At 44.3% G+C, this 27,067-nt stretch overlaps 1 protein-coding gene across 2 annotated transcripts in view; it reads right to left on the bottom strand.

The window, feature by feature from the left end:
- The window catches only part of ADIPOR1 (adiponectin receptor 1), a 253,445-nt gene that overhangs the window by 53,809 nt on the left and 172,569 nt on the right, over positions 1-27,067 (bottom strand). For both annotated transcript variants that reach the window (XM_085600309.1, XM_085600318.1), the window contains one exon: positions 24,198-24,384. In XM_085600309.1, the coding sequence (XP_085456435.1) occupies positions 24,198-24,384 (187 nt within the window). The remainder of the gene's footprint in view (positions 1-24,197; positions 24,385-27,067) is intronic.

The raw sequence follows: 27,067 nt of genomic DNA, 5'->3' as shown, positions 1-27,067 counted from the left end.
GCTGAGCCTTCCGGAGTCCGTGGGAGCCCAGGATCAGAAAACCTGTCAGCTGCGTTGCGCTGTTTGCAGATGCAGGGGACTGACTCCTTCACTTCAAGGAAGATTCTTTTGGGTGTCCTGGAAGTCCATATGTCATGTGAAGAACCTGTATGGAGCACAGGCGTTGCAGCAGAATTGCAGGACGATGTGACCAGGAGCAGCAGGAGTCTTCCCAGTTGCAGTCTTGGTTCCTAACGTGAAGTCCAGTGAGGTCCAGAGTTCCCAGACGGTTGAAGTGGTATGTGACCTGAATCTTGTCCTGCTACGAATCTAGGGACCCACTACAGGTAAATACTCTAAGGAAAGGGTTGGAACGATTCAGGGGTCCCTCCCAGATGAGGGGCTGGACAGTGGGGGGGGAATACTCTCATGTCCCTTGTCCAGTTTCGCGCCAGCGGCTCTCTGACTGGTTTGAAATAGAGTATGCAAGGAGGGTACCAAATGCGCCCTTCAAGTAGACTGAGTGGTGCTAGCAAGCGCCACTACCTTGTCCCAGTACACTAAGTCCTGTTAGGGAGGTGGACAATAGGTGTGATAGTGCACCTATTGTCCTGCCTTCCTCTACTTGAGCCTGGCTCAACAGCAGGAGGGCAGAATCGGGTCTCTGGTCGGCAGCAGCCATAGTTTGCTGTCCTGGTCCAGAAGACTGGTACCGGGAGCAATAAGGGCCTCACGGAGGAGCTTTACAGTGACATGACATGGTTTGTTACAGTCTGTTTAGAGATGCTCATCAAGTATTGATGCATGGCCACTCTATATGTCTCAATGGCTGATGCACTTAAAACCTGGGAGAATGGACTCTGCGGATTGTAGGGGTGTCCTGCTCATGCAGGGGGCCCCCTCACACTTAGAACTGAACACCCTGCCTTCAGGGTTGAAAGGCCTGCCTTAGGGGTGACTTATAGGTTTTAAGTGCAGTGACCTCAGATATAAGATAAGAGTTTATTGTTATTAGTTAATAAAAACCATCACAATATACATATAAAAGCAATCCGTTTTAAAATTATCAGTTATCTTAGTAACATGAATGCTACAGCTCAGGAAAATCGTTTTGTCTCATGAAAAACAATATCATTGTAAAATGTATTCAGTCATTAATATGGATACTCTTCAGCGTTGCTATAAAGTGGCGTGGACCTCAATATAAAATTCCACAACTCTTATTGTCAACATCTTAATACTGTTTTAACGGCATATAAATGTTGTGTACTCACTGGAGGCAAATTCCTCATATTATGGTATGCAGCTTATAATTCTGCTTAACTGCTTTATCGTGAATTTGTACAAATTTCAGAAGCTTGCAGTTTAGCTGAGGATCTGTAGGGGCCAGACTTCTCATGATGGCTGTTCTGCACGTACGTATCCTTCTCTCATTAAATAAGTGTGCGGAGTACATTATTCAATTTGAGACATATGGTGACCAAGTGCACAAAATCCTCATTTGGGGCATCACATAGTCTGCACGTTTTTGGTCCTTATCTCCATGCTGGTTTGTCTGACAGAGACGGCAGTTCACCTAAACGCATGGCCAATAGTTTTTTCTTAAAGTACACTCTATCAATCAAATCATATCATTTGTAAAGTGCACTACTTACCCGTGAGGGTCTCAAGGCGCTGGGGTGGGGTGGGGAATGCTGCTACTGCTCGAAAAGCCAGGTCTTGAGGAGTCTTCTGAAGGTCAGCAGGTCTTGGGTCTGCCGTAGGTGGATGGGGAGGGTGCTCCAGGTCTTGGCGGCGAGGTGGGAGAACGATCTGCCGCAGGAGGTCGCTCTTCGGAAGCGGGGGACTGTGGCGAGGGCGAGGTCGGCGGAGCGGAGCTAGTGGGTGGGGGTGTAGAAGCGGAGTCGTCAGTTGAGGTAAGTTGGTCCGGTGTTGTGGAGTGCCTTGTGTGCATGGGTGAGGAGCTTGAAGGTTATCCTCTTGTTGACGGGGAGCCACTGCAGGTGTCTCAGGTGGGGTGTGATGTGGCTGCGGCAAGGGATGTCGAGGATCAGGCGTGCAGAGGCGTTCTGGATGCGTTGGAGCAGTCTCAGGAGTTTGGCCGAGGCTCCTGCGTAGAGGGTGTTTCCGTAGTCCAACCTGCTGCTGACGAGGGCCTGGGTATGTTAGGTGTAGATAAGTTGCCGGTTGCAATGTGACATAGGTTTGAATTGTCATCCAGGCATGGGAGCGCTGTGAGAATATGCTTTTGTCCTCAACTAGCGAATGTATTTTTGCAGTTTTGTTCATGGCTTGGCAAAAAGTGGTATGCAACAGATTCAAGTCCCATAAGTCACCCACATTGGTTAGTTGTAAAGATGATGACAAGTATTTGTTGTAACTTGAATTCACATCATTATTCACCGATTCCCATAGAGAACTGATTAGAGGGCTAGACTGATTGTTTCGTAATTTATGCATGGATTTGATGAAGTGACATCTTCTTGTTATGATTTGCTGTGTCAATCCGAATTCCAAACAAATTTGAACAGAAGAGGCATTACAGGGCCGACCCATCTGTATGTTTTGACTTGTAATCTATCCAACATTTTGGATTCCTTTCCATGCATCACCGTGCTTGCGTAAGTAAAGAGATGGGAGCAGTTTAGCTTTGATTACAGAAAGCAATGGTTGATAAGAGGGGCCATCTAGTTTTTTAGCCAGTAAACTGAAGAAATGTATTAGAGCGTTGTTTTTCCTAACCACATATTGTTGGTGTGCTCGGAAGTTAAAATTTTTATCAAAATTAAAACCTAAATATTTATAAACACTGACTTCTTCTATGGTTACATTAACGTGGGGATTATTCCCAATACGCATGATTTTTGTCTTGGTAATATTAATTTCCAATTTATTGAGTTTTGTATATGCCGCAGTTTCTTTTGTCAATCTTTGAAGTCCGATTTCAGTGCACAATGTCTTCAGCATATAATAGATGGGATATCGTTAGTGAACCTAACCTTGCAGCATGCAAATTGACTTGATCTAGCTGGGTGGATAGATCCGCTGTAAAGAGGTTGAACAGATGTGGCGCTAGCACACACCCTTGCTTAAGACCCCTTGAAGTTGGTATTTTTCTCGATATTTAGGTCCCATCCCCTACCTTAATCTGAATACATTTTTCTGTGTATAGCGATTCAATTGCTCTTAGCATTGTTTCTTGAATACCCCAATTCCCATCGATGAGTGCCCTTGATCCTACAGTAGAGGGGCTACCGTTACTCGATGCATTTGGGCAAATAACTAGCCTGGTAGACGGGCTTCTGAAATCAAGTGTTCCAATAAGGAAAAATAATAGTCCGAGATGGTTTGATAGGGACTTTTCACGCGCCCTAAGGTAACTTAAATGTAGTATTAAAAAAAGGCCAAGGGACAAACAAAAAGTAGCTCAGTGTAGATTAATATATAAAAAGGCGATTAAGAGAAGGAAAGCAATTCTCCAGGAGGAAGCATGGACTGACTTAAGGGAGGCTGCAGAAAGGAGAGACATTACTGAGTTCTGGAGAATAATTAACAAACCTTGTTTCCAGGACAGTAATGCCCCCGAGATGGGGACAAATATTCTCCCGGATCAGTGGCTCACACATTTTAAGGGTCTGTATAATTATAAAAAAGTATCCGTACTAGAGGAGGGGGAGACAGCAAACCCGGGGCAGGTAGTAGATTTTACCCTAAATGAAATCATTGTGGGAATTGTGGGTTTGACAAAAAATAAGGCCCCTGGTCCCGATGGGACACCACCGGATCTGTTCCTGAGCAATATCGAGCTATGGGCCCCAATACTCACTAGAGTGATAAATGCTGCCATTAGGTGGGGCTTACCTCGAACTTGGTCTACTGTCATAATTGTCCCAATTTTTAAAAAGGGGAATAGAGACAATCCACAATGTTATCAACCAATCTCACTGATTGATGTGTCAGCTAAAATATTGGACCGGGTAATTCTTAATCGCCTGAGTGGACGGATGAGAACAACATTATCTCAGACACTCAGTATGGCTTTAGAATAGGGAGATCCACAAGTGACCAATGCTTGAATTTATATATGCTGGTAGCGAAATACACTAAAGCCAGCAATGAAGCTATTTATCTGGGGTTCATGGACCTGGCAGCTGCATTTGACCACGTGAACAGGGACAAACTTTGGACTATGATGACTCATTTGGGGATAGACTTGGGATTGATTAACATTTTGAGGGAGTTACACAGGGACACCACTGCAATGGTACGCTTTAATATGGACGGGGGGCTGACTGAATCTTTCCCATGTACTAGCGGGGTGAGGCAAGGTTGTATTCTGGCCCCCTTTTTATTCTCACTCTACATTAATAATCTGGAGACGTCCCTGATCAATTTAAAAACTGATTGCCCAAGCGTAGGATCGCGTCCTATCCCGGTACTCTTATATGCGGATGACGCGGTCCTACTTGCACATACCCCAAAGAGCCTACAGATTCTAATAGACAGATTCGTAAAGTTCATGGAAATTTTAGACCTGTCGGTTAACCTGGGTAAATCATATGTGATGTTGGCAGGCAATAAACCTTGTACTAGCTTCTCTTACAAGATAGGATGCCACACATTAGAAAAGGTACAGTCCTTCCCGTATTTGGGTCTACTATTTGATGGCTCTTTACAATTTAAGGCCCTGGTGGAGGAACGCTGCTGTAAATTGATATCCTCCAATGGTGCTATTTCAGGCTATGGGCGGAGGGTGGGCCGATGGTCCCCCGAACAAACAATGATCCTTTATCGTTCTATTTGTTGTTCGAAGGCCACCTATGGTGCAGAAGTATGGGGTTTTGTAAACACCCAGCAATTACAGCGGGAGGAAAAATTTTTTTACGCTCAATCTTGAAAATACCGCAGAGTACCCCAGCTGTAATAGCCCATAGAGAATTAGGGAGCCCATATTTAGAAGATTTGATTAAACTTAGACCCATCTTGGCATGGCTAAAAATCTGGTCAAATCCCGCGGCTACTTTAAGCAAACAAATTATAAGTGACTGTATGGGAAGGGACAAAAGCATGAGTATACCATGGCTGAAATATGTACTGACCAGTTTGGAAAACCTTGGCCGCAAGGATCTTTTTTTTAAACCGACAAAGATCGTATCTCAAGACAAGTTGTTTATTAAGAGAGCTTTTTTGGCCCAGAGAACTACAAACCGAGCAGAGGTTGAAGGGATCAAATGTACTGTGAGTGCCTATAGCCTTGTAAAAAACACCGATGGAATGGAGCCGTATCTTTATCTTATGTATAACGCACAAGATAGATTTTTAATGTCTCGTTTTAGGCTCAATCTTTTACCTTATCTATTGGCTGACCCACCAGGTTTTATATTCCCAATTGAGTAGAAGGGTGCCTGCGGCTGCGACAATAGGTCTCCGCAGGACACCCTTCATTTTGTACTTCTATGTCCCTTGTATTCAATGCCTAGGCGTAGATTTTTGGTAGGAATTTTAAAGCAAGCTAAATTAATACATGCTAAAGAGGCTCTAATCTTCTTGCAAAAAGCGGCTGACCCCTTGACATTATGTTGCATCATGAATTTTATTAAAGTTGCGGTGCGTTTGAGGGCAACTAGAGAGTAAGTTGGATTGTCATCATCACAATGAATTGTTTTGTCTAGCCTCCTTTTTAGGTCTCGGCTAGCGATGGCTGCGCTTGCGCAGTCTCGCTCGCGAGAGATAATGACTTGGGAGAAGAGGGGCTTGAACCCGCCCCTCTTCTCCCCTGTTCTCCATTGGCTGGCCTAGTAAATGCTGGCCAGCCATTGGAGAAGAGGTCCCGTCACTCCAATCATGCCCCGTCCTTTTCGGATCGGGGGGCGTGTTTTTTGCGAAAAGTCTCAGGGAGGAGACAACAGCAAAACACGCCCCCGAATCCGAAAAGGACGCTCCCTTTCTCCGAGGCATTTCTGCTGTGCCTCGGAGAAAGGCGGTGGTGTCTTCCGGTGCCCTTTTCCTGTTTACTTGTTATCACCACCTGCTGACTCCTGGCGTTGAACCTTGGCCACCTTTCCAAAGGCGCCACATTGCATCGCTGGGCCGTGTATGAGAGCGCCACACCTGGCACGCATTTCTGTGACACGGGGGCATGTTCGCCATAACAATATCGGAGGCCATCTCTGGCCCTAGGTTCACACAAGGCTCTTAGCTGTCATTCATCATGGTAGACTACGTCACTCGAGCATAGGCACTTGCTTTCCTCCCCCACCCCCCCTCTCCAGATCAAGCCTCTCACCAGCGTTGTTCACTGCAGGCAGTCACTCGGTGCCACTCAGTACCGTCTTTCTCTCTCGCTGCAGCTAGCCACGCACACGAACAGTCCCTCATCATCTCTTTAAAAAAGACACAAAGTCATTCCTTGCCCACGGCCATTCTTGTGACACGGGGGCATGTTCGCCATAACAATATCGGAGGCCATCTCTGGGCCTAGGTTCACACAAGGCTCTTAGCTGTCATTCATCATGGTAGACTACGTCACTCGAGCATAGGCACTTGCTTTCCTCCCCCACCCCCCACCCCCACCCCCCTCTCCAGATCAAGCCTCTCACCAGCGTTGTTCACTGCAGGCAGTCACTTGGTGCCACTCAGTACCGTCTTTCTCTCTCGCTGCAGCTAGCCACGCACACGAACAGTCCCTCATCATCTCTTTAAAAAAGACACAAAGTCATTCCTTGCCCACAGCCATTCTTTGCAGTCACTCACTACAGTTACGATTACGATTAACTCTAACACACTGCATCCTCCGTATTCGCAGTCGATACAATCACTGATAAGGCGCATTCGCACCTTGAGGGCAGTCACCGACCCCAGACACAGTCAACTGACAAATATAAAATGATTCCCTGCTGACACGCTTGGTCGGTCACTACAGACAGCCACTCACCACAGTCACTGTCTCACTGTGGACACCTACTCACCTTAGACAACACCGCCCTCGGCGGTCTTTCATCCGGGGCAGTCTCATTCTATTTGTAGCTGTTGATCACACGCAGCCTTATCACGGCAGCACGTCATCACTGGCATTCCAACACCTCAGATTCAGCCACTGGCGACTGACTCTCGCAGGGGACGTAGAGCCACTCTCTACCTATATTGTTACCACAGACACTGTTACTCTCTGCAGACAGAATCATTCACTGATGATATTGGACTTCATTGCAGACTAAGTCACTTTCTGTAGAAACGCGCTTGAAGCAGAGACCGTCTCTGCAGCCACCCTCTCACTGCAAGGAGCAGAACACGTCCGAACAGTCACATCGCAGATAGCCATACACATTCCGGGCTAAAGCTTTACTGGCAGTGAATAAAAAACATTTAGATGCACACATCATTCACAAAATCTACTCGATAAACAAAACAATACATTAACTGTTTTAAAATTAAGACACACACTCACGAGACCCCGTTTCACAGAAACTGCAAAGAAACATTGGTTAACCCAGCATGTGTGCAGCCAGACAGCCATTCACCAAGAACACAGTTGCGTACCAAACACAGTCACCCACTTAATCTCACAGTCTCTCTCCCAAGACGGTCACTCGCTGAAGACAGTCACTCACCCGCTCTAGACAGCTACTCACCGCAAGCAGGCACTCGCAGCAGAGAGGGGTTCGCTGTAGATACGGTCACTCGGCAGACAGAATCACCCACCAGGCACTCTGTCGCTCACCACAGAGTGCAGCGAAGGTTGTCGGGTGGGGATCTCCCGCCTGTTCAAGAGAGGTCTCTGGCCATATTTTACTGTTTTACATGTAAACTTACTGCTCCCGAAGATGAAGGAGGGGACAGGGAGGGACCAACGCGGGAAAGGGAGGGGTAGGGACAGAAAGCAGATAGCGAGACAGAAATGAAGGGCAAAACAGGGTAAGCGTGGAAAACGGGATGTAGGCAGGGAGAACTTACTTTCAAGAAGCATAGTCGAGCGTAGGGTTGTGAAAGTTGGAGACGGGAAGATTGATAAAATGAGGAAGAAAGTCAATATGATCTTTTACGGGAGGAATGAGAATACAAGCAGTGGGACACCCTCCTCCTCCCGCCCCTCAGTGAGTCTGCAATGAGCTCACGCACGTAACAAGCATTTACAATGCAATGGTCTCGGCATTGGTAAAGTTAGAGCTATTGGCATTGCTCATGACATTTTTGATTGTTTTTGTTTTTAAAACATTTAAAGAAACGGCATTGTTATTTACAATGTCAATAGCTTAATCACTCTCAAATGCGCGACCTATTGCATTTGCACCCACACACAGAGCCACCTACACACACACTGATTAAGCTATTGACATTGCAAACAACAATGCCGTTTCTCAACATGTTTTAAAAACAAAAACATAAACAAAAATAATGTCATGAGCAATGCCAATAGCTCTAACTTTAACAATGCCGAGACCGTTGCATTGTAAATGCTTGTTACCTATGTATGTAGCAGCGGTCAGGGTCTTGGTAATGATTTAATTGTATTTTTAACCGTTTGTATATATGGGCTTTTATGGTGTTTTTTAATCATCGAATAAAGAATGACTGACTGACTGAATACCCCACTGTCTTAATTTAATCCATAGACGTGGTCGATCAACCCGGCCAAAAGCTGCTTTCAAATCTATAAAGCAGAGTTGCAGTTTCTTCTTTTGGCGTTTGCTCTTTTCCGCAATTGATGCTACTGTTGTCATATTAATTAGCGTACTATACCCTTTCCGAAATCCCGTTTGTTGTGGTGGGATCAAGTTCTTAGAATTAGACCACTCTATTAGATCTTCCAATATTAATGATGCATAATATTTGGCTTCAGTCAATAAGAGCTATTAATCTATAGTTGGATGCGTTAGTTTTATCTCCTCCCTTAAAAATAGGGTTTATTATTGATCCCCTCCAGCTGTCTGGAATCATCCCTGTATTTTCCACCTCTTTGAACAAGACAGTTATCGGATTGGCCCAGTATTTTGGGTCCAGTTTGAATATTGCCTGTGGGATGCCATTTGGACCTGGAGCGCTATCACTTCTTCCTGATTTGATCACATTTTCAACTCTTGTGAACATGCATGATGTCACCTCTAAAGAACGTGCCGACTCAAATTGTGTTTTGGTCTTAATTATTGGCTCAGTGTGAGAAGTTGGCCTGGCATATGCTGTTCCTAGTTATAGGGACACCTTGCACCAGTCCAATTCGACTCCTATTGATGATAGGTTTAAGACAACCTTTAAAGAAAGCTATCCTAGTGGTAGCTGTGGAGAGCAGCCTTCAGGCTAAGTCTTGAAGGAGTGTTAAGCTTATTGTTTTACCATAAAAACCTCTTGAATAACCAAATGAAAGAGTAGCCCACACAGGTATATATATAAAATATATGTATTTATTCTAGACAGAATCCCACAGTCACTTTATGTGGCTAGTGGCAAAGTTACACTTCAAACAAGCATTTATAAACACAATAAATAGCACAGAAATCAATGGGCCCCAGGGGGGGACCAAACCATATACTAAAATAGTGGTATAAGAACCACGACAATTCTACAGGCAACGCCTAGGGCATTCAGGATCGCTGGCCCCTTAAGAATCCACCCACAGTTAAGAGGAAGGGGACCCACGGGAGGCGTGTGCAGTGCGAGAAGTTGCTGTCGGGATCGCAATGTTAGCCTATGGAGAATGTCGCGGTTGAATATTTAAGGTTTAAGGACACTTCTAACAACAGTACAAAGTTAAGGCTTGAGACTTAAGGCTTTGGAGAGCCCACCACCACGGGAGTACCGAAGTACCACTGTTACCTGCCCCAGGGAAGCCGGGTGCATAGGTCGATTCTGGTGTCGGGTCGCGGGCTGATTTTCTATGGAAAAGGAGTCCAAACTGCTGCTAGCTGGAAGTGTCGCTGAAGTCGTGAAGATTGAAGTTGAAGAAAAGACAAAGATGAACCTGAAAGCAGAGGGGACAGAGTCTGGGTCACAGCACAGTGACCAGGGAGCTCACAGGAAGGAGCTCGTGGATGTCGGGTGCTTCAGGTGTGGAAGGTACAGCTGGGCTCTGCAGTCACGGGCTCCGGGAGGCTTCAAGGAAGGCCAGCTTCTGGAGGGCGACTGTCCCACGTCGGCTGAGGGTCGCTGCGGTGTTAGTGTCCCGATTGGATCCACTAAGCATTGGCAACCGCAACCCACGCAAGATGAACAAAGCAGCTGCTGGTGCAGACCCACGTGGTCTGAGGGTGCTCTCCTTTGCAGGGAGCGTAGAGCAGGCCTGGAGCAACCAGGGGAACTCTTAGAAAAGAAGATTGTCCTCCGTCAGGGCCCACAAGTCGAGAGACAAGAGACCGCGGAAGGCAGCAAAATGGAGTGCGTAAAAGGGCTCCCACGGGCCACCGGAGCGGGCCAGGGAGCTGAGAGTCGGCACAAATGCTGCTTGAAGGTTGGCTCACGAATGGGCCAAAGCACAACTTCCCCACTGGTCGGGGTCGTGTGCTGGACAAGAGGTGGCCGGTGTCTCGGGGTATGCGGGGATCTCGACACCCACGTGGTCCAGGGTGCTCAGACTTGCTGGGCACACTCACAGGACGCTGGGATGCACTGGAGACCCACCTCGAGGTTGCTGGAAGGCGTCGAAGGTCGTGAGAGCAACGAAGTTCCAACCGGGTATCTTGTAGTCTTTTAGGTGCCTGCCAAGCAGGGGGATAACTCCTTTATCCCAAGGGAGATTTCTTCAGTCAGCTGGGCAGCAGCTCGTCGAAGGTCAGTTCTGTGAAGTCCTGTACGAATCTAAGGCTCTAGGGCCAAGTTATTCCCATATATCCCCAAGATTAGGGGATGGTCCAAGAGAGAGCCTACCAATCAGAGTAGAGGCGGGAAAGGGTGGCTACACCCACTCCCCTTTGTGTGTTTCCCGCCTGGGCGAGGGGCAGGACGCCCCTGAACCGGTTCCAGGCGGTGTATGCAGAATTGGGGCTCTGCAGCTGCCTACGTGCAACTCTGAAAGGACATTTGGTGCACCCACCCTGTTCCAATCCACATATCCTGTCTGGGGAGGTGCTGGCACCTCCCTGCCACAGGAGCCCTATTGTCCAGATGGCGAGGCTGGGGTTTTCCCCAGCAACAGCCAGCCAGAGTCGTGTAGGTGGCGAACAGTAGCCATTTTGTGGTACATGTGCACTTTTAAATTGGTGTCCAAATTCTACCGCTTTTCCCATATCACCCTCCTAGCAAGGGGGAATCGTGCCCCCATGCCCATGGCTGGACTGGGGGTATGATTCCTTCATGTTTGACACCAAACACGATATGGTTCTGTGTAGCCATTCCTAAGTTACAGCGATGACGCAATAACTTATAATGCGGTTAAGAGTATATGGTATGGCTACACTACAAACAACCCAGTAACGATTTTACGAAGGTTGCAGAGGGGTCCTACTCGCGTAGGGGTCCCCCTCACACATACCTCAGCACCCAGCCCTGTAGGATTACCAGGGCCTGCCATAGGGGTGACCTACGAGAGTATATGTGTTGTATGGTGTGGGACATAGGGTACCTACATCCCTGTAAGGGGTGCTAGCACCACCTTACCCAGGCTACAGTAGTGGCCTGGTGGTGTCAGTTTGGGTGGCTGTCCCAGGGTGGCACAATAAGTGCTGCAGCCCTGGTAGGCCTACTGGGGGACCCATGCCCTGGGCACCTAGGGTACCATCTACAAGGGACTGGTAGGGCATGCCCAGCATCCAATTATGTTTGTACCTAGAGTACTTACAACAGTTTTAGGGAGAAAGCAGATAGGCTGGGGTCCTGGATAGCAGGATCCCAGCCAGACTAGTCAAAAACCACTTAAATACCAGGCAAAAAGTTGGGGGCAACCATTAGTCAGATTCCACTCTCCTACACTCAGTCTCAATGACTTTGTTAGTTTTTCTTACTTGTAGGTGGTCTTCATCAGTAAAGAGTTTTGGAAGATAAACTACTCAGTCTTGTTCCGTAACGTTTGAAGACACTGTTACTGAATTTACCTTGTGTAAGCCATTTATTGTTACCCAAAACGCCTTGGTATTTGATGGTTTACAATTGTAGAGCAACTTTGCCCAAAATACGTCAGTCATTTTTCTTTTTTCCTGCCAGACATGTTTCTTAAATTCCTTCTTAAGTTGTTTTAACGTGTCCCATGCGACTGGATGGTAACCTCGCTTTTTTTACCTTCCTTATTTCTCTTCTCAGTTCTTTTTTCAATTCTTTTATTCTCTGTAGTGATGGATGTAAGTAACTTTTGTGCCTTCCTGATTTTAAATTTGGCTTATGGTTCGTCATTTCGGTCACAAATTTGATCCAGGCATTTAATACTGTAAGGGATGACTTTATACTATTCTCCATGACTGTTTTAGCTTTGCCAGCGAGTTCTTGAAGTCGATGTGTTGACCAATTTAATCGTTTATAAGTAGTTAGTGCACTTCCCTCATCGATTGTTGGAGCAGACTGGTATCTGTCTGGATGAATATTTATGGCTATATGTTGGATTGTGTGATCACTATCCGTTGTGCATACTTAGTTGCTGTGTTAATGGCATAGAAAGGATAGTATAGTCAATTAAGGCCCCAGTCAGCGATCCATAGTAAGTAAAATTTGGAGGATTGTCGTCCGGTGTTCTCCCACTAATTACTCTCAAACCGAAATATTCTAGAAAGGTAACCATATCCTTGCCTACTTTGGTGGGTTTCCTCTAGGGATGGGCTGTTTGTTGGTTTACGGACCAAATTTCATTTTCTACTACTAGCTGGTCATCGTACGCCGGCGTGTAAATGAGATGGGTATTAAAATCACCTGTAATCACAATATCCCAATTCGGGGTGTTACATCTTACTTCAGATATCTCATGTAGTAACTTTTTAAATGTTATTGTTTTTTCTTGGGCATTTGGATGAGCATAAACATAGAAAAGGATTAGCGAAGTTATCCAATGATCTCTGCCAAAGTCGAGTCTGATTATCTGAATACTTGTGGATGTAGTCATCATCTGTTCTGACTCAACCTTGAGGTGATTTGATATATAGACTGATAATCCACCTTTTGGTCTTCCAAAGCGATTCCTTTTTACAGCATCCACCTGATGCAATGTCAAACCCAGCAATTGGAAAGAGCCTATCAACCCTGTTTCTTGCAGCGCGATAATGTCGTATGAAACCCAAGTTTCTGTTCTAGTCCTATCTGCGAGCTTAGCTTTTGCACCGGCAATATTCCAAGAGTATATATTCAATTTGGCATTTTGCAAGGCACATACTGGTTCACAAATTGGTCAATGCATATTAAAAATTTTTGTTGTTAACGGTGAGCAGTGCCCTTGGCGATATCTTCTTTTTGTTGGTGGTGCTGTATCGATACCCGTTGGTCCTCGGGCGTTTTGCAAAATTGAATATACTGGGATGTGAGTCCTATCCTTGATTTCCCCATGTGCCAATGGTGCTTGGTAACGCTGCGGGATTGGTTTTATTATTGATATACCCCATGATTCAAATTGATCTTTGGCGTTTAGGATTTGACTCACTATTTTTTCTGATTTCCATGATGTTAGTTATTTCTGACTGATGGGGTTGTGTGTTTGGCAGAAACTTCACCGATATTAAATCAGTTGTTTCAATAAAACATAATGATTGTATTTCAGTTAGCAGCCTCAAAAAATATTACCCCCGTTTAGAATGTCTTGCTTACTTCTTGAACTATATAGCAGAATTAGTGTGATTTGCCATTGATCATTGGTGTCTTTTACCTCAGATGGTGCATCAATTATATAATCCTGCATTGGACTTTTATTTTTTATTTGACCTGCCCGATGAGCAGCATTAGTTCTTATGTTTTTTCAATTATTGGGATGCTGAGTGATGTTTCTTGTACCATGAGGTTTATGCTCCATATTATTTTCTAATAGGGGACATGTGATCGTAATTGTTTTGTCCACCCTAGAAGTTATTATACGTTTGTGTGTTTTTATGTTATTGGGGTTAATAATTGTAGAAGCCACTGCTACCAGCAGATTCTGTTCCAAGAGGTTAGCAGACGGTACCTCGGATCGTCTAGTAAAATCTTGTCCTGTAATATCCTCTAATGATGTGTCATGCTCTGCATTTTGATTGTCCGAAATGAATGCCTCCGTTTGCGAAGTGTCCAGAAGGACTTCCTCTTTGTTGATTTTGTTATTTGCATCAGTTTTTTTTAGGGATAGAACTTTTTTGGGAGGTGTTTGGTTCTCTTTATCCTTCTGTCTTGCCTTCGATTTTTTTTCCCTATTTACGGGGACTTTGTTATCTAACTTATTTGTTGGAGGCCGCAATGTTCTGTCTGCTGATTTTTCCTGGGATGTAGATTTTTGTTCTGTGACCTTTTTTTTCTGGAAGGGGTTTCTTTTTTTGTGTTGCATTGAACACTGCATAGACTTTCTTGCCATCTAGGTCTTTTTGCATTGAAACATTTGTATTGGCTCTTACCTTTCTAGCGCATTTTTTGCCTTTTTGTTAATACTTGAGTAAATGAAGTGTTTGTATATAAAATGAGTGGTTGTGGGTCATTCAATGTTGAATGCGTCTTTGATTCGTTGTTTTAAAGTTCCTTTACACTTGCACAATCGGTCACATTCAATTGGCCTCCTTGTTGTTCATAGGTTTCCTTTTTCATTAAGTTGTCTACTACCTGCTGCTGTTCTTGTATATATTCGTCTGGGATTTGTATTGAGGGTGGTTTATCATCTTCCTTATTTCTTTCAGTATATTTGTTAATATTGATGGAAAAGTGCTAAGTTTGTCTATTTGATCGCATTTGCAATTGCATTGTATATCCATGCTTTTAGGTGTTTGGACTTTCACCAGCTGTTTGGTGAGGATGTCTATTTTGGTGTTAATGCTGGAAACATGTGTTGCCATAATATTCATGAGATCAATCTGCAGATCTACTTTATCCGATTGCATGTGTAATACAGAAATCGACGTTTGTAGAATGCTTAATAACGACGAAAGTAGAGAGGATAAGTTATCCGTATCGATTTGATTAATGAATTTTTTAAATTTATAGATTTCATTTCCTATTTTAGAATTATCCAGATCCAATGGGGAAGTACTTGGACCTTTCCCAATTGTATATCAAATTGATCCTGCCTTGGAGTAAATGCTGGACCGTATGTTGTACTGTTCTTTAAGTCCATTGCAATTTGGGAAGAAGAGTGACTTGGTATTTCTATGATTGAAAGGAGGTACTGATTTAGTGCAATACCAGTTGTGGAGACTTGATTCGGTTTATAAGATCGATTTATAATTTCTACTTGTGGGATTGCGGAGATGGTTGCCAAGTTTGTCTGATTTATCGTTTTTGTCTCCAAAGCTTTTATGAGGTCAACATTGTCCGTTATCAGTGTAGAGTGCAACCATGAAGCTTGCAATTCGTCCTCCTTCGAACCCTTGGTGACTTAAGGAGTTAAAGAGAGGTCGTAGCATTGGTTATGCTCAACCAGTCTTTCTTTATTTGCGGTTGAATGAAGGTGATCCACTGTTTTGATCTTTGGTACCATCTCTAATTTGCCATGTTGTTGCATTTTTGTTCCGTGGATTCCGTCATCAGATCTATGACTATTTGTTTAGAGAGTTCAGGGTCATTCTTATGAGTGTCAATAGAGTGTATCATTGCCTGCACTGTGATTTTATTGTATTACTTTTGCCTTGGGGAGTCTTTGCTAGAGTTTCCCCATCTGTTCGATCTGCTTTCTTTTGATCCGTTTTTGTTACACTTTATATAGGCTCTATAATTGGTACAGTTACATAGGATTTTGATTGTTGTACCCCTTGCATTTTTAAGGCCATTGATTTTTGTGGCGCAAGAGGTGTGAGTAGTCCCTTTAGGTGTCCTGTTTCAGAGAAGATTGCTGCCACCGGGTCTTTCAGATATAAGGAAACATATCTGTCGTAAGTGGTGATAGCACCAGCTTACACAGGTTGCAATGGCAGGCCTGTAGTCACAATTTGAGTGGTCTCTCATGGGTGGCATAATATATGCTTCAGCCCATGGGAGACCCCTGGTGTACCTATGCCCTGGGAACTTCAGTATCCTATACTAGAGACTTATAAGGGTACACCAGTAGCCAATCTGGAATGTACCAAAGTACTCACCATGTCAAATTTAGGGGTGAATTGCAGAGCCTTGAGTCCTGATTAGCAGGATCCCAGTCAGACTAATCAGAAAAACATAACGACACCAGCAAAAATTGAGGGTAACCATGAAAGCAGATCCTACTTTCCTACAGAGTGTAATGATGTGGATTGGTATTGTGTGTTGTGGAGTGGAATTATGTGGTGTGTTGAAAAATGTGGAATTTTGTGGTGTGGATGGATGCATGTGGTTTGTACTGGGACTATGTGTTGAGGAGTGGAATTAAATAGTTTGGTGTGAAATTATATGGTGTGGAATATAATTGTGGGGATTTGAATTATGTGGTGTGGAATTGAGTGAAATTATGTTGAACAGAATTATGTATCATGGTGTGGTGTGTATTTATGCGGAGTGTTGCTATGTGGCGTAGAGCGGATTTATGTGGTATGGAGTGGAGTTGAATTATGTGGTGTTGATTGGTAGATAGAGTGCAATTACGTGGCATGGAATTGTGTGGTGTTGATTTGTGTGCTGTGGAATTCTGTGGCACTGTGTGGAATTATGTGTATGGAGCGGAGTGGATAGATGTGGAGCAAATTAGGTGGCGTGAAGTGTAATTAGGTAGATTGGAGTGGAATTATCTGGAGTGGAATTGTATGGAGTGCAATTATGTGTATTGGAGTGGAATTATATTGCGTGGAGTGGTATTATGTGAAGTGGAATTATGTGGCATGGAGCGGAGTGATGTGGAATGGAATTGTGTGGAGTTGAGTTATGTGTCGTGGAATTATGAGATGTTGAAATGTGTGTGGTGGAATTATGAGGTGTGGATTTGTGTGTTGTGAAATTGCATGGCACATAATTGTGTGGCGTTGTGTTAAAATATGTGGTGTTGAATCCTTATTGTCTTCACAGACCAGCTGAGTGAGGGGCAAATGCTGCATCGGTTTGCTATACTGTTCAATAATCTCCGTGGGGCTTCGATTGCTGTTGGCTTGAAATGCAGACAGCATATTTGCTGCAGTGCTGAGGGAGCCCCTTTCATGGGAGGTGACAAGATACTGTTCTCTTTTCTGTTGTCTCACCCCTGTGAATGGCATCCAGTAGTTGTTTATGCCTCCCCTGCAAGAGTCTGAGTCTTGAGATGACTCCTGTTCCGGGCGTTGGATTGATCACAGCTTTGGATTTTCAAGACTGGCTCTGCTGGGGTGAGGGGGCATGGTGATTAAAGGAGGCTCGCTGAGTCCTCTGTATTTACTCAGCGAGACTGTTTTCAGGTATTATTTTCATTTAAAGCATGTCGCTAAAGGCGAAAAGATTAGTTCTACCAGTTAATTTCTCACTAGTGACATGCTCTCCCGGAGGCTGAGACCCTCTTTGCTTCGAGCCAGTGACGTTTCGGCAGCTTTTGTCTTGGGCAGCATATTTATTTAAAACCTGCATCGGCATGCTAGACCATGGCAGCAGCAGCTGGTCTTCGGCAGTGCTTACTTTGTAAAATATGAAGTCCAGGTGCTCAAATGTTTGTCGTAGGCCACACCCACTTTTCACGGGCTCCACCCACTTACTCTATTGCCTCCACCCACATCCTCAACTGGCACTGCTAAAAGTCAGATGTAATACCCGATCTGAATATTATAGTTGTCTTTCGTCGTCATTGATTGATTTTGCTCGCCACAAAGTGTTATTCATACTTTTTGAAATGTCACTCATACACTTTCATGCGACTATAAAGAACCATCAGACAGCGAGTCTAAAACTGATCTAAATCTTATGGGACTGGCCCTTTTCAGAATCATAGACCGGTCTTTATTGTTGAGTTCCAAGATAATAAAACAAACATTGCCTGCATTAAGCTAAAATCCATGAAGCCTTCCATACCATGCAAAACCCTTGTACAGTTTGTCTTTAACAGGTGAAAACAGCCCATATTTACAAACATGGGCAATTTTTTTTATTTAGCTTTCTGATTCTCTAATGGGGGGCACTTTTATTTTGGTACCCGGGCGTATATTCTTTCCCAGTCCGACCCTGTATAGGTACAGTTAGGAGAAAATTATTTCTCTGTTATTTCAGTTAAATTAGCAAATATTCCTACTTCATAGTTTTCTACAGAACTGTGTTCAAAGCAGGTAACTGCGCTCCCTCTAGGGCTAATTTCCATGCATTACAACGCAAATATTCCTAGTATGAGTAGCACCATATATGATTCTCAACCACATAATACTTTCACTTAACAGTGCTCAAGCTAATGTCTCACAGTAAGAGTCTCAGCCAAACCGAAGAAATGTTATGTGGGGCTACTGGTCACGACGGGCCTGAGACCGACTTAGTATGGAAGATGCAGAAGCAAAAAAGCGACTTGAAAAATGCATTTGAAAATATGTTTGTGACAATTCTGGCTTTGTACGGTGATGCAGGGAAACATGATTAAACGATACTGTAGTTTCACACATGATGTGTGACACTTTGCAGGTCTTGACTGGACAGGATCAACAGGAAGGCAGGTTACGAGGATTTTATACGATTGGACTTCATACAGCAATATTGAGGATACCTTAAAAAGCTTTATCAATATAGATGATAAAACATCTCCATACATGTCATGAAACAACAATCATATTTGTAAGTGCCGTCAGGCACTAAGAAAGCAAGATCAGCAATTACCCTTCTGAGCATGGCATGTTATTTTGCTCAGCCGGCAGCAGTATGTTGAGCACAGGCAGTGACTACACAGCAGCCTCTCTGGGAGTTCTGAAGCACATGTGCCATGTCTTGATGAGGAGTTTTCCTATTTTCCACTTTTCCACTCTGAAAGTGGCAGCAAGTTGGGGCGTAGGCAAAATCAAGAAAAACACCCAGCTCCTTCAAGCATCGATCACCTGATACTGATGTGGTGGACTCAGTCTATTCAGTTACTCAGTCAGTACAATGCCCTTAATGGCACAGTTGGAGACTAGGCCGCGCAGCTGGGTTAAATTAAAGTTAAAGGCCCTGCACAGCCCATGCCCTTCTTCCAGCCTTCTCCTCCTGGCCCGGTCCAGTCAGTGGCATTGTAGAGGTCAGGTGCCCCGTGCCTGGTGCCGGAGGCATGAGTGCTCAGGGCAGGCCTTGGACTCGTCACTCGGTGGTTCACTTCACAGTTCACTTCATGCATATGAAGTGAACTGTGAAGTGCATGAACCATATGAAGAAGGAGGGCAGGGGGGCCGGTGCACTGCAGGGCTGCCTGGCCACTTTAACTTCTTTAACCCCAGATTTCATTTGGAGCCGAGCGGGAGCCGGAGCTACCACGTCAACGTCGGTGACCGTCACGTCATGCCATCCACGACCCACCAAAAAAAGCAGCGTTGGTAATGGCATATTATATTATGGCTGTTACTTACGGGTACTGCTATGGTGGTGGTGGGAGGACAGACACTGGCCTGCCTTTATATTCGATAGGCGGCCTAGTCGAGGCTGCTGTTGCTGCCTGCACTACGTTGTCTTTTGGCCGGGCTACTACCTCAAATGCGGATGATTCGTGCCCGGGTGCGTACGTGCGGATGTGCCGGGACGGGGCGTTTTGAAAACAATCTACGCACGGTGCCATCGCACAGCCCTACCCCAGCAGAACCAAATCCAGCCCCCTGCCCAATCTGTGTCCTGCCCACCTGCAACGGCTCCCGCCTAATTAAAGAAAACAAATTCAAAATGTGCATCGAGACCATCAAGACTGAATCAATCGAATCTGATCTGCACATTGGATTGATTCATGCAGGCAGTAAATAAATTACGAGTCAGATGGTCTGGATCGGTATGTGATGCGCCGAGTCAGTGAGGTAATTTATGTCCTGCACAGTTGCAGATACCTTGCATTTTGTAGACCCGACCCTGATAAATATGTGCCGGTGCTAAGCATCGGAAAGCACCGGCAGAAATTAAGCACGGGTCTGCAGGGATGTTTTCCTTTAAATTACTAGCACGGGCAGCTATTAAAACAATTAAAAAATGTTTTTTTTTGTAGAGGTTTTTGGTTTCCTGTCCAGAAACTGCACGAGGGTGGGTGGAGGGAATAAAAAACACGCGCAATGGCAGGTGAGGAGGGGGATAAAGAAAAATACACATTACAGCACGATCTGAGGAGAGAAAGAAACAACAGGGTGGGAGGAGACGGAGAGGGTAAAAACACAAGCACTCATATTGAGTGGACAAAGACAAATAAAAAAGTAGCTCCTAAAAACGGGAGCAGTGGATAGACACAAGTACTTGGTCCAAGCTCTAGGGAGGGCCAAACACAAGAAGAGGCATGACGTATGCATACTTTGGACAAACTGGTCCGACAGATACAAGAGTGATGTTGGAGCGAACAAATGGTAATCCAATGGACGGGCTGTAGTGCACCAATTGTAAACAACATGTCTTGAAGAGACAGCGCATACGCTGCCTAGCCGAGACCGAACAAAAACAAGGAAGCAGCTTTTTCAAGCTCTACATGAAAAGTGATGTAGCGATAAATTGTAACCTGAAATAAGCAGATTATGGAATGCCGTGCACACGGTCAATTCTGGGTCCAACTAAAGGGCAGTAGTCTTCAAGAGATAATCACCCAAGAGCACTTATTCTGAGAGATTGACTTGGTAAATATATCTCGGCTACCAAGTTAACCAAGCATTGGCAAAGCCAACAGGTCTGGCAAAATGAAGGGAAAAAAATAAATAACCATTACATTTAAATCTAATCCAACACTAGAAGAGCTTCCTCGCAGGCAGATGTACTTATAACAGTCACCAAAATCGTTTTAAGTTTTAAAGCACATCAAAGGAATATAGAATTGTTATTGACGCAAAGAAAATGTACTATTGACTTTAAATTAATGTACCCAGTAGGTATAGTTTAATCACAAAGGAAGACTGACAAAAAAAAAAAAAGGAACAGGGATGGGGGTTCAGAGCAGTGGCAAGGTAAAGTATTGGCTCACCACCCAGGCACTGAAAGTTACTTCCCTTTATAGAATACAAGTAGTCCGGCAAATCACAATGCAAAGCACCCAACTTCTCAACCGGACTACCTACTGCCCAATGTGGCACATTGTAGTGGGCAGTGTCAAAATGTTAATTACAACTGAACAGGTCCATGGATGTCGAGGGATGACTATGAATGCCTTCCGTGTATGTATATATTGATGTACTTTTTTATTTGTGAATTTTTGCTTGCATTAAGGATGCTGAAAGCTATCTCTACGGTACAAAAGGGGGTGGTGATGGACGGAGCATCAGAACCAATCAAACACTCACACCCAGTCAACAGATCTGGGTTTGATCCATCACCGTTCTTTAGCCCACTCTGCCACCCCAGTTCAGACATGTCCATATGCAACTCAGTCTGACCCTGTGCCTCATGGGAACAGTCCAGCCCGAACTGCCAAGCCAAGCCTTCCCTGGACCGGAAACAAGCTTCCTAGGACCGGTTTCTGGCATTTCAGCCGTCTTCAGCCAGGCTTGCTTGAATCCAGTGGCAAAGTGAGCAAGGGACTCACGTCTGAGCATGCCCTGCCAACTTATGGCGAACAAAGCGGTACAAAAGGGGGTGGTGATGGATCAAACCCAGATCTGTTGACTGGGTGTGAGTGTTTGATTGATTCTGATGCTCCGTCCATCACCACCCTCTTTTGTACCGCTTTGTTCGCCATAAGTTGGCAGGGTATGCTCAGACTTGAGTCCCTTGCTCACTTTGCCACTGGATTCAAGCAAGCCTGGCTGAAGACGGCTGAAATGCCAGAAACCGGTCTTAGGAAGCTTGTTTCCGGTCCAGGGAAAGCATGGCTTGGCAGTTCGGGCTGGACTGTTCCCATGAGGCACAGGGTCAGACTGATTTGCATATGGCCATGTCTGAACTGGGGTGGCAGAGTGGGCTAAAGAACGGTGATGGATCAAACCCAGATCTGTTGATTGGGTGTGAGTGTTTGATTGGTTCTGATGCTCCGTCCATCACCACCCTCTTTTGTACCGAAAGCTATCTCTAGGTCAGACCAAAAATTTATAATTGACATGCATGGTAAGCATGCCTGCATTTCTGGTTGGTGTAGGTCTGTGTAAATTGATAAGCCCAGTGACTTATGTTAACGTGTCCCTGAGAATCATGTCTGGAAAGCACCAGCGGACTGGACACTCTGAAGGGCGCATGTTTGATATTTTCGGCGGCAATGTTTATATTTCTGTTTTAGTTCATGTCCTTACAAGTGTGAAACTAGCATCTATGAAAGTACACCAGCCTGCAAATACTTCAGTGACTATTGACTTTAGTATTAGATTTTAGTCATATATACCTGGCTTTGTTCCAGTATTCTTTTTGCCTAAAGTTCTCACTTATAATTTTATTCTCTTCTTCTAGAACATGTGGAAAGACTATGTAGTAGTTAAGTAGTAGTAGATAAGACTTATAAAGGTCACTATGACCAAAAATGGAATCCTGGCACTAGCTATTACCACTATGTAGGAAAAAAACTGGCTATTAATGAGGAAAGAGCCAGGTTTTCAGCGATCTTCTGAATTTTAACAGGTCAGAGTGAGATCTTAAGGGAGCTGGTAGTTTATATCCACATTTGAGCTGCTTTCGCGGTAAAAGCACGTCCTCCTTGTCGGACTTTTTTTAATCTGCGTTCTTGGACATAGTTGCATGCGGCCGATCGGCGGTGTCTACCGGGAGTGTATTTTATTAGTTTGGCCCGTAAGGGATTCGGTCCTTTGTTGTGTAGTGCCTTATGCACAATACAGCGAGATTTAAATATAATCCCCTGTTTGATAGGCAGCCAGTGGAGGTCTTTCAGAGCATTTGTCGCATTTGTGGCAGAAGAGTGTTGAGGTCTGTTTAGTGTTAGCCTTGCTGTAATTATCTGGATGCGTTCCAGCTTCTTTAATAGATAGCTGGGATCTCCTAATAGAAGGGCATTGCAGTGGTCCAGCCTGCTTAGTATTACACCTCTAGAGATCTGGGATCTGGCTGGGAAGTCGAGCAGAGGGTATAGCTTCCGAAGTGCCTGGATAAGTGCAAAGCAAGTTCCGGTAAGTCTGTTCACTTGTTTTTCCATCGGAAGACCTTCATCTATAATAACACCTAGATTTCGTACCACAGCTGAGGTGCCCAACAGAGTTTTCGTGGGTAGTGGCCAGAAGTTCGGGGATAGAGGTACTGGAATTTTACTAGACGGGCAACAAAGGAGCTCCGTTTTACTTCCATTCATCTTAAGTGAAATTACATTCACCCAGTCCAAAATGTCTAGGATACATGCCTGAAAGTTGTATTGAGTGTCAACCTGATCTTTGTTTAGTGACAAAATAAGTTGGGTATCATCCGCATAGTTAATCAACTTCACCTTGTGGGACTTAATCAGAGAAATAAGGGGTTTAATATAGATATTGAATAAAATAGGGCTGAGGGAAGTGCCCTGACCAGGAAAGTGTTGCAAATACTGTTTTACTAGCACTGTTGGGACACAGGATGATGATTTTGAATATGTTTATGGCTTGTCTTTAGCAGTACACAATATACATAATTTCTCCAATACTGTTTGTACAAATAAATGCCACCCACTGGGGTCAATGGATATAGCCTGCCTGAATGTGAATGACACCATCGATGTCTGAAATACCACAGTAGAGTATGGACATTGATTTAAAGTCCTTCGTTCCTGGCATTTATTTTTCCCTTCAACTAAAAGTGTTTTTACCCTATTTGCCTCCTTTGCCCCCAGCCTATTTGAACTGCATCAACTTGGGGAGCATGTTTAACCAGACAAGTGTGGATACAAGCAATCAATAGTAAAACTCACATTTACATCATGGCAAAAGAATGGAAGAAACCCTAGCAGAAAATCCATCTGGTATTTCTAGTATGTAATGTGCTAGGAAATCAAAAGGACTTACTGAGAAGTGAAGTGAACTGTGAAAGTGTTAATTCCTACCAAATTTAATTCACTAGGAAGGGCAAGACACAAGAAATCATAGCAGCTCCAGAGGTAAACCTACAACTGTAACTGACCAGCCGAAGCAATTGAGTAAAGAAGAGCACAGAGCTGGGTCGCGCTCCCGCTCTGAAGCAGAACTTACTTTGAAAAGGTCCTGGAGACTTTCTCAGAATGACAATAGACTGTGTGAAAGAGCCAGGAGAAGCTCAGGCACAGCACTGCTCCTAGGAAGAACATTCCAAACACCACCTTCTCCTGCAGAGGGGCCATGAAGTACATATTTGGCCTCAGCATAGTCAAAACGCCCAGGAAGAGGAATAACACAAAACCTGTCGATTAAAGAAATGAAACGGACAATAAGACATACACTGGACAAGATCAAGTATACAAACATCATTAGAGGACAACTGGCAGGGTTGAAGTGATATTTTATAATGGGATTCTATCTGTTGCAACACACCTCTTTCAAATCAGATTAAGTCCCTGGATGGCATTGATATCATTGATACCTGCACATTCTACCCGGCTGTACAGTTTCAGATGCTTCACAAATTCCTGTCATTAAATATGTTCAGCCTTTTTTCAATACTCATTACGACAAATCTAATCTTGAGATGTTCTTTCAACGCAATCAATCACAAACAGAAATCTCTTACTCTTCCAGCACATAATGCCACGATTTCATTTTTTTTTTATGGCTGGTCAGTCCACACTCCCAATCTCTCACAAACTACTCAAGTTCTTAATGCATGTTGGATCTTAGTCTCCCATTCCTTAGTTAATTGAATAGGCGTACCTTATATGAATAAATGTACCAATTCCCATTATAAAGCATCAGTCAAACATGGACGACAACTGAGGACCCCAGTTTAAACTCCTTCAGTTGATCAATTCCGCCATGACTCAAAATAATGAGATTTCCAATGTTTAGCAGTGACTGGGTGTAAACTATTTGCAAGACACAACTTAGAAAAAAACGGTAGCGCAGGAAAGCAGCACAGATCCAGGAGTAAGAAATTAGTTACTTACCTGTAACTCCAGCTCTCCAACATTGGTATCATTTATACATTAACATGCTGGAATAATTCCCAGTCAGGCTGGGAATCCCTTGCCCATTAAAATAACATTATACAGTGTAAAATATACAGCATACAGTATATAATGTAAAAAGGTCATAGGCCTGAAACATAGAATGTTTAATAGCACATCAACCTAATTTGAAAGAACCCAAACCTCCGCCAATGGTGGGGAAACTTAAGCTCTCCTTCTCCCACTAGAGGCCACCATAGTTCAGATTTCAAAGCACAAGTGAGAGAAAAAAATATGATGAGTCCCTGACCATGGAGGAGGGAGGGTCACATGTGAATATATAAAAGATACCAATGTTGGAAAACTGGAGTTATAGCTAAGTAACTAATTTCTTCTCAAACATTGGATCGTTTATATATTCAAATGCTTGAATCAGAATAGCAAACAGTATACATATAAATACAACAAAGCAGGCTCACCTTTAATGAAACAGGTTGCTCAGGACTGCTTGTCCCATTGCTGCATCAGCTTGAGCGTACATGTCTAGGCATTAATGATTCATGAATTCATCCCTGCCCCACAAGGTGCTCCACAGCAGATGTCTTTCAAAGGCACACCAGCATAGAGTGCTGCAGTTGAAGCCATGCCCCTTGTGGAATGCACCATCACCCTTCCGTGGAGAGGATGCTTGGCTTTGGCATGACAGAAAGCAATAGAGACTGAAAGCCAATGAGCTATCTTATATTGGACAGGGCTTCACCTTTTGGTGGTTGACTAAATGATACAAATAGCGTAATTTGAGACTGCGCAAGTCTAGACAACAGTGATCTTTCTGTTGTTGAAGATGGATTGGGAAAGAAGGATCTAAGAACAAAAGGCTCATTTAGATGGAAATCAGTAGGCACCTTAGGAATGAATTTAGGATTGGTTCGGAGTATCACTTTGTATTTTGTGAACCGGAGAAAAGGTTCTCTGATGGTGAACGCCTAAATCTCACCCACTCACCTAGCCGATATCAGAGCCAGGAGAAGTGCTGTTTTCAATTATACAAATTTCGAGTCTGCTCTATCTAAAGGCTCAAATGTAGGTAACAACAGCAGACTGAACACTGTATTAAGCTCAAATGGAACTGGGAGATGTCTAGGAGGAGGAAATGCTTCGAAGAGCCCTTTCATAAACTGTTTAATGATCCTTTCGGAAAAATGAGTAGACTGCAGTCAGATGGACCCGGACTAAAGAATGTTTGATACCACTCATGGCCAAACTTAACAAATCGGGAAGGATCTGAGAATGCTTTATTTGAAGAGGATGACCACCATTATTTCTGCACCTGACACAGAAATGCTTCCTTCAGAATAGTAGGTCTTGTTAGTCGCTGGAGCTCGAGCCTGCAACAGAATCGGTTAACACTCCTGCGACAGATCCAAATTGCCAAATTCTAGGTGGTCAGGTACCCTGCTTCAGGTTCAGAGGCTTAGGATCATGGTGCAGAATCGCTTTGTGATGTCTGGACAAAATCCTGGGATGGATCTTCAAAGGAATGACTGGGTGTGCTGCCACTGCAGTAGCTTTCTGTATCAGTAATGGCGAGGCCACGTCCAACCAATGAGGATCAGTAGGTAGTCCACTATCTTCGCCTTCTTCAACGCCCATATTATGTTGAACGTTTTCGCTAGGATTGCTTGATCTGCCAATCTGGTGAGGAACGCTTGTAAACTTAGTCTTGTGGCACTAAGTTCTGATACTAGATGTAGAGCCTCTTTTCTGCATCTGACGAGAGGCCTTCGGTTGAAAGCTCTTGCAGGTGAGCTTCCCAAGCTTCCATGGACATATCCGTGGTGAGTAATAACCTATCTGCTATCAGCAGCAAAGAAAGACCTGCAGTTAGGTTTGCTGCAATCCTCCACTATATTAGAGCCTGTTTCGGGTGCCTTCTAGCACAGGCCATATCTTCCCATTGCAAATCCAGCTCTTGCTGAACAG

This window comes from Triturus cristatus, chromosome 1_2, assembly GCF_964204655.1.
Source record: "Triturus cristatus chromosome 1_2, aTriCri1.1, whole genome shotgun sequence".
Taxonomy (NCBI): Eukaryota; Metazoa; Chordata; class Amphibia; order Caudata; family Salamandridae; genus Triturus; species Triturus cristatus.
The sequence above is the reverse complement of the archived record's forward strand: the minus strand, read 5'-3'. Positions and strand labels throughout refer to the sequence as shown.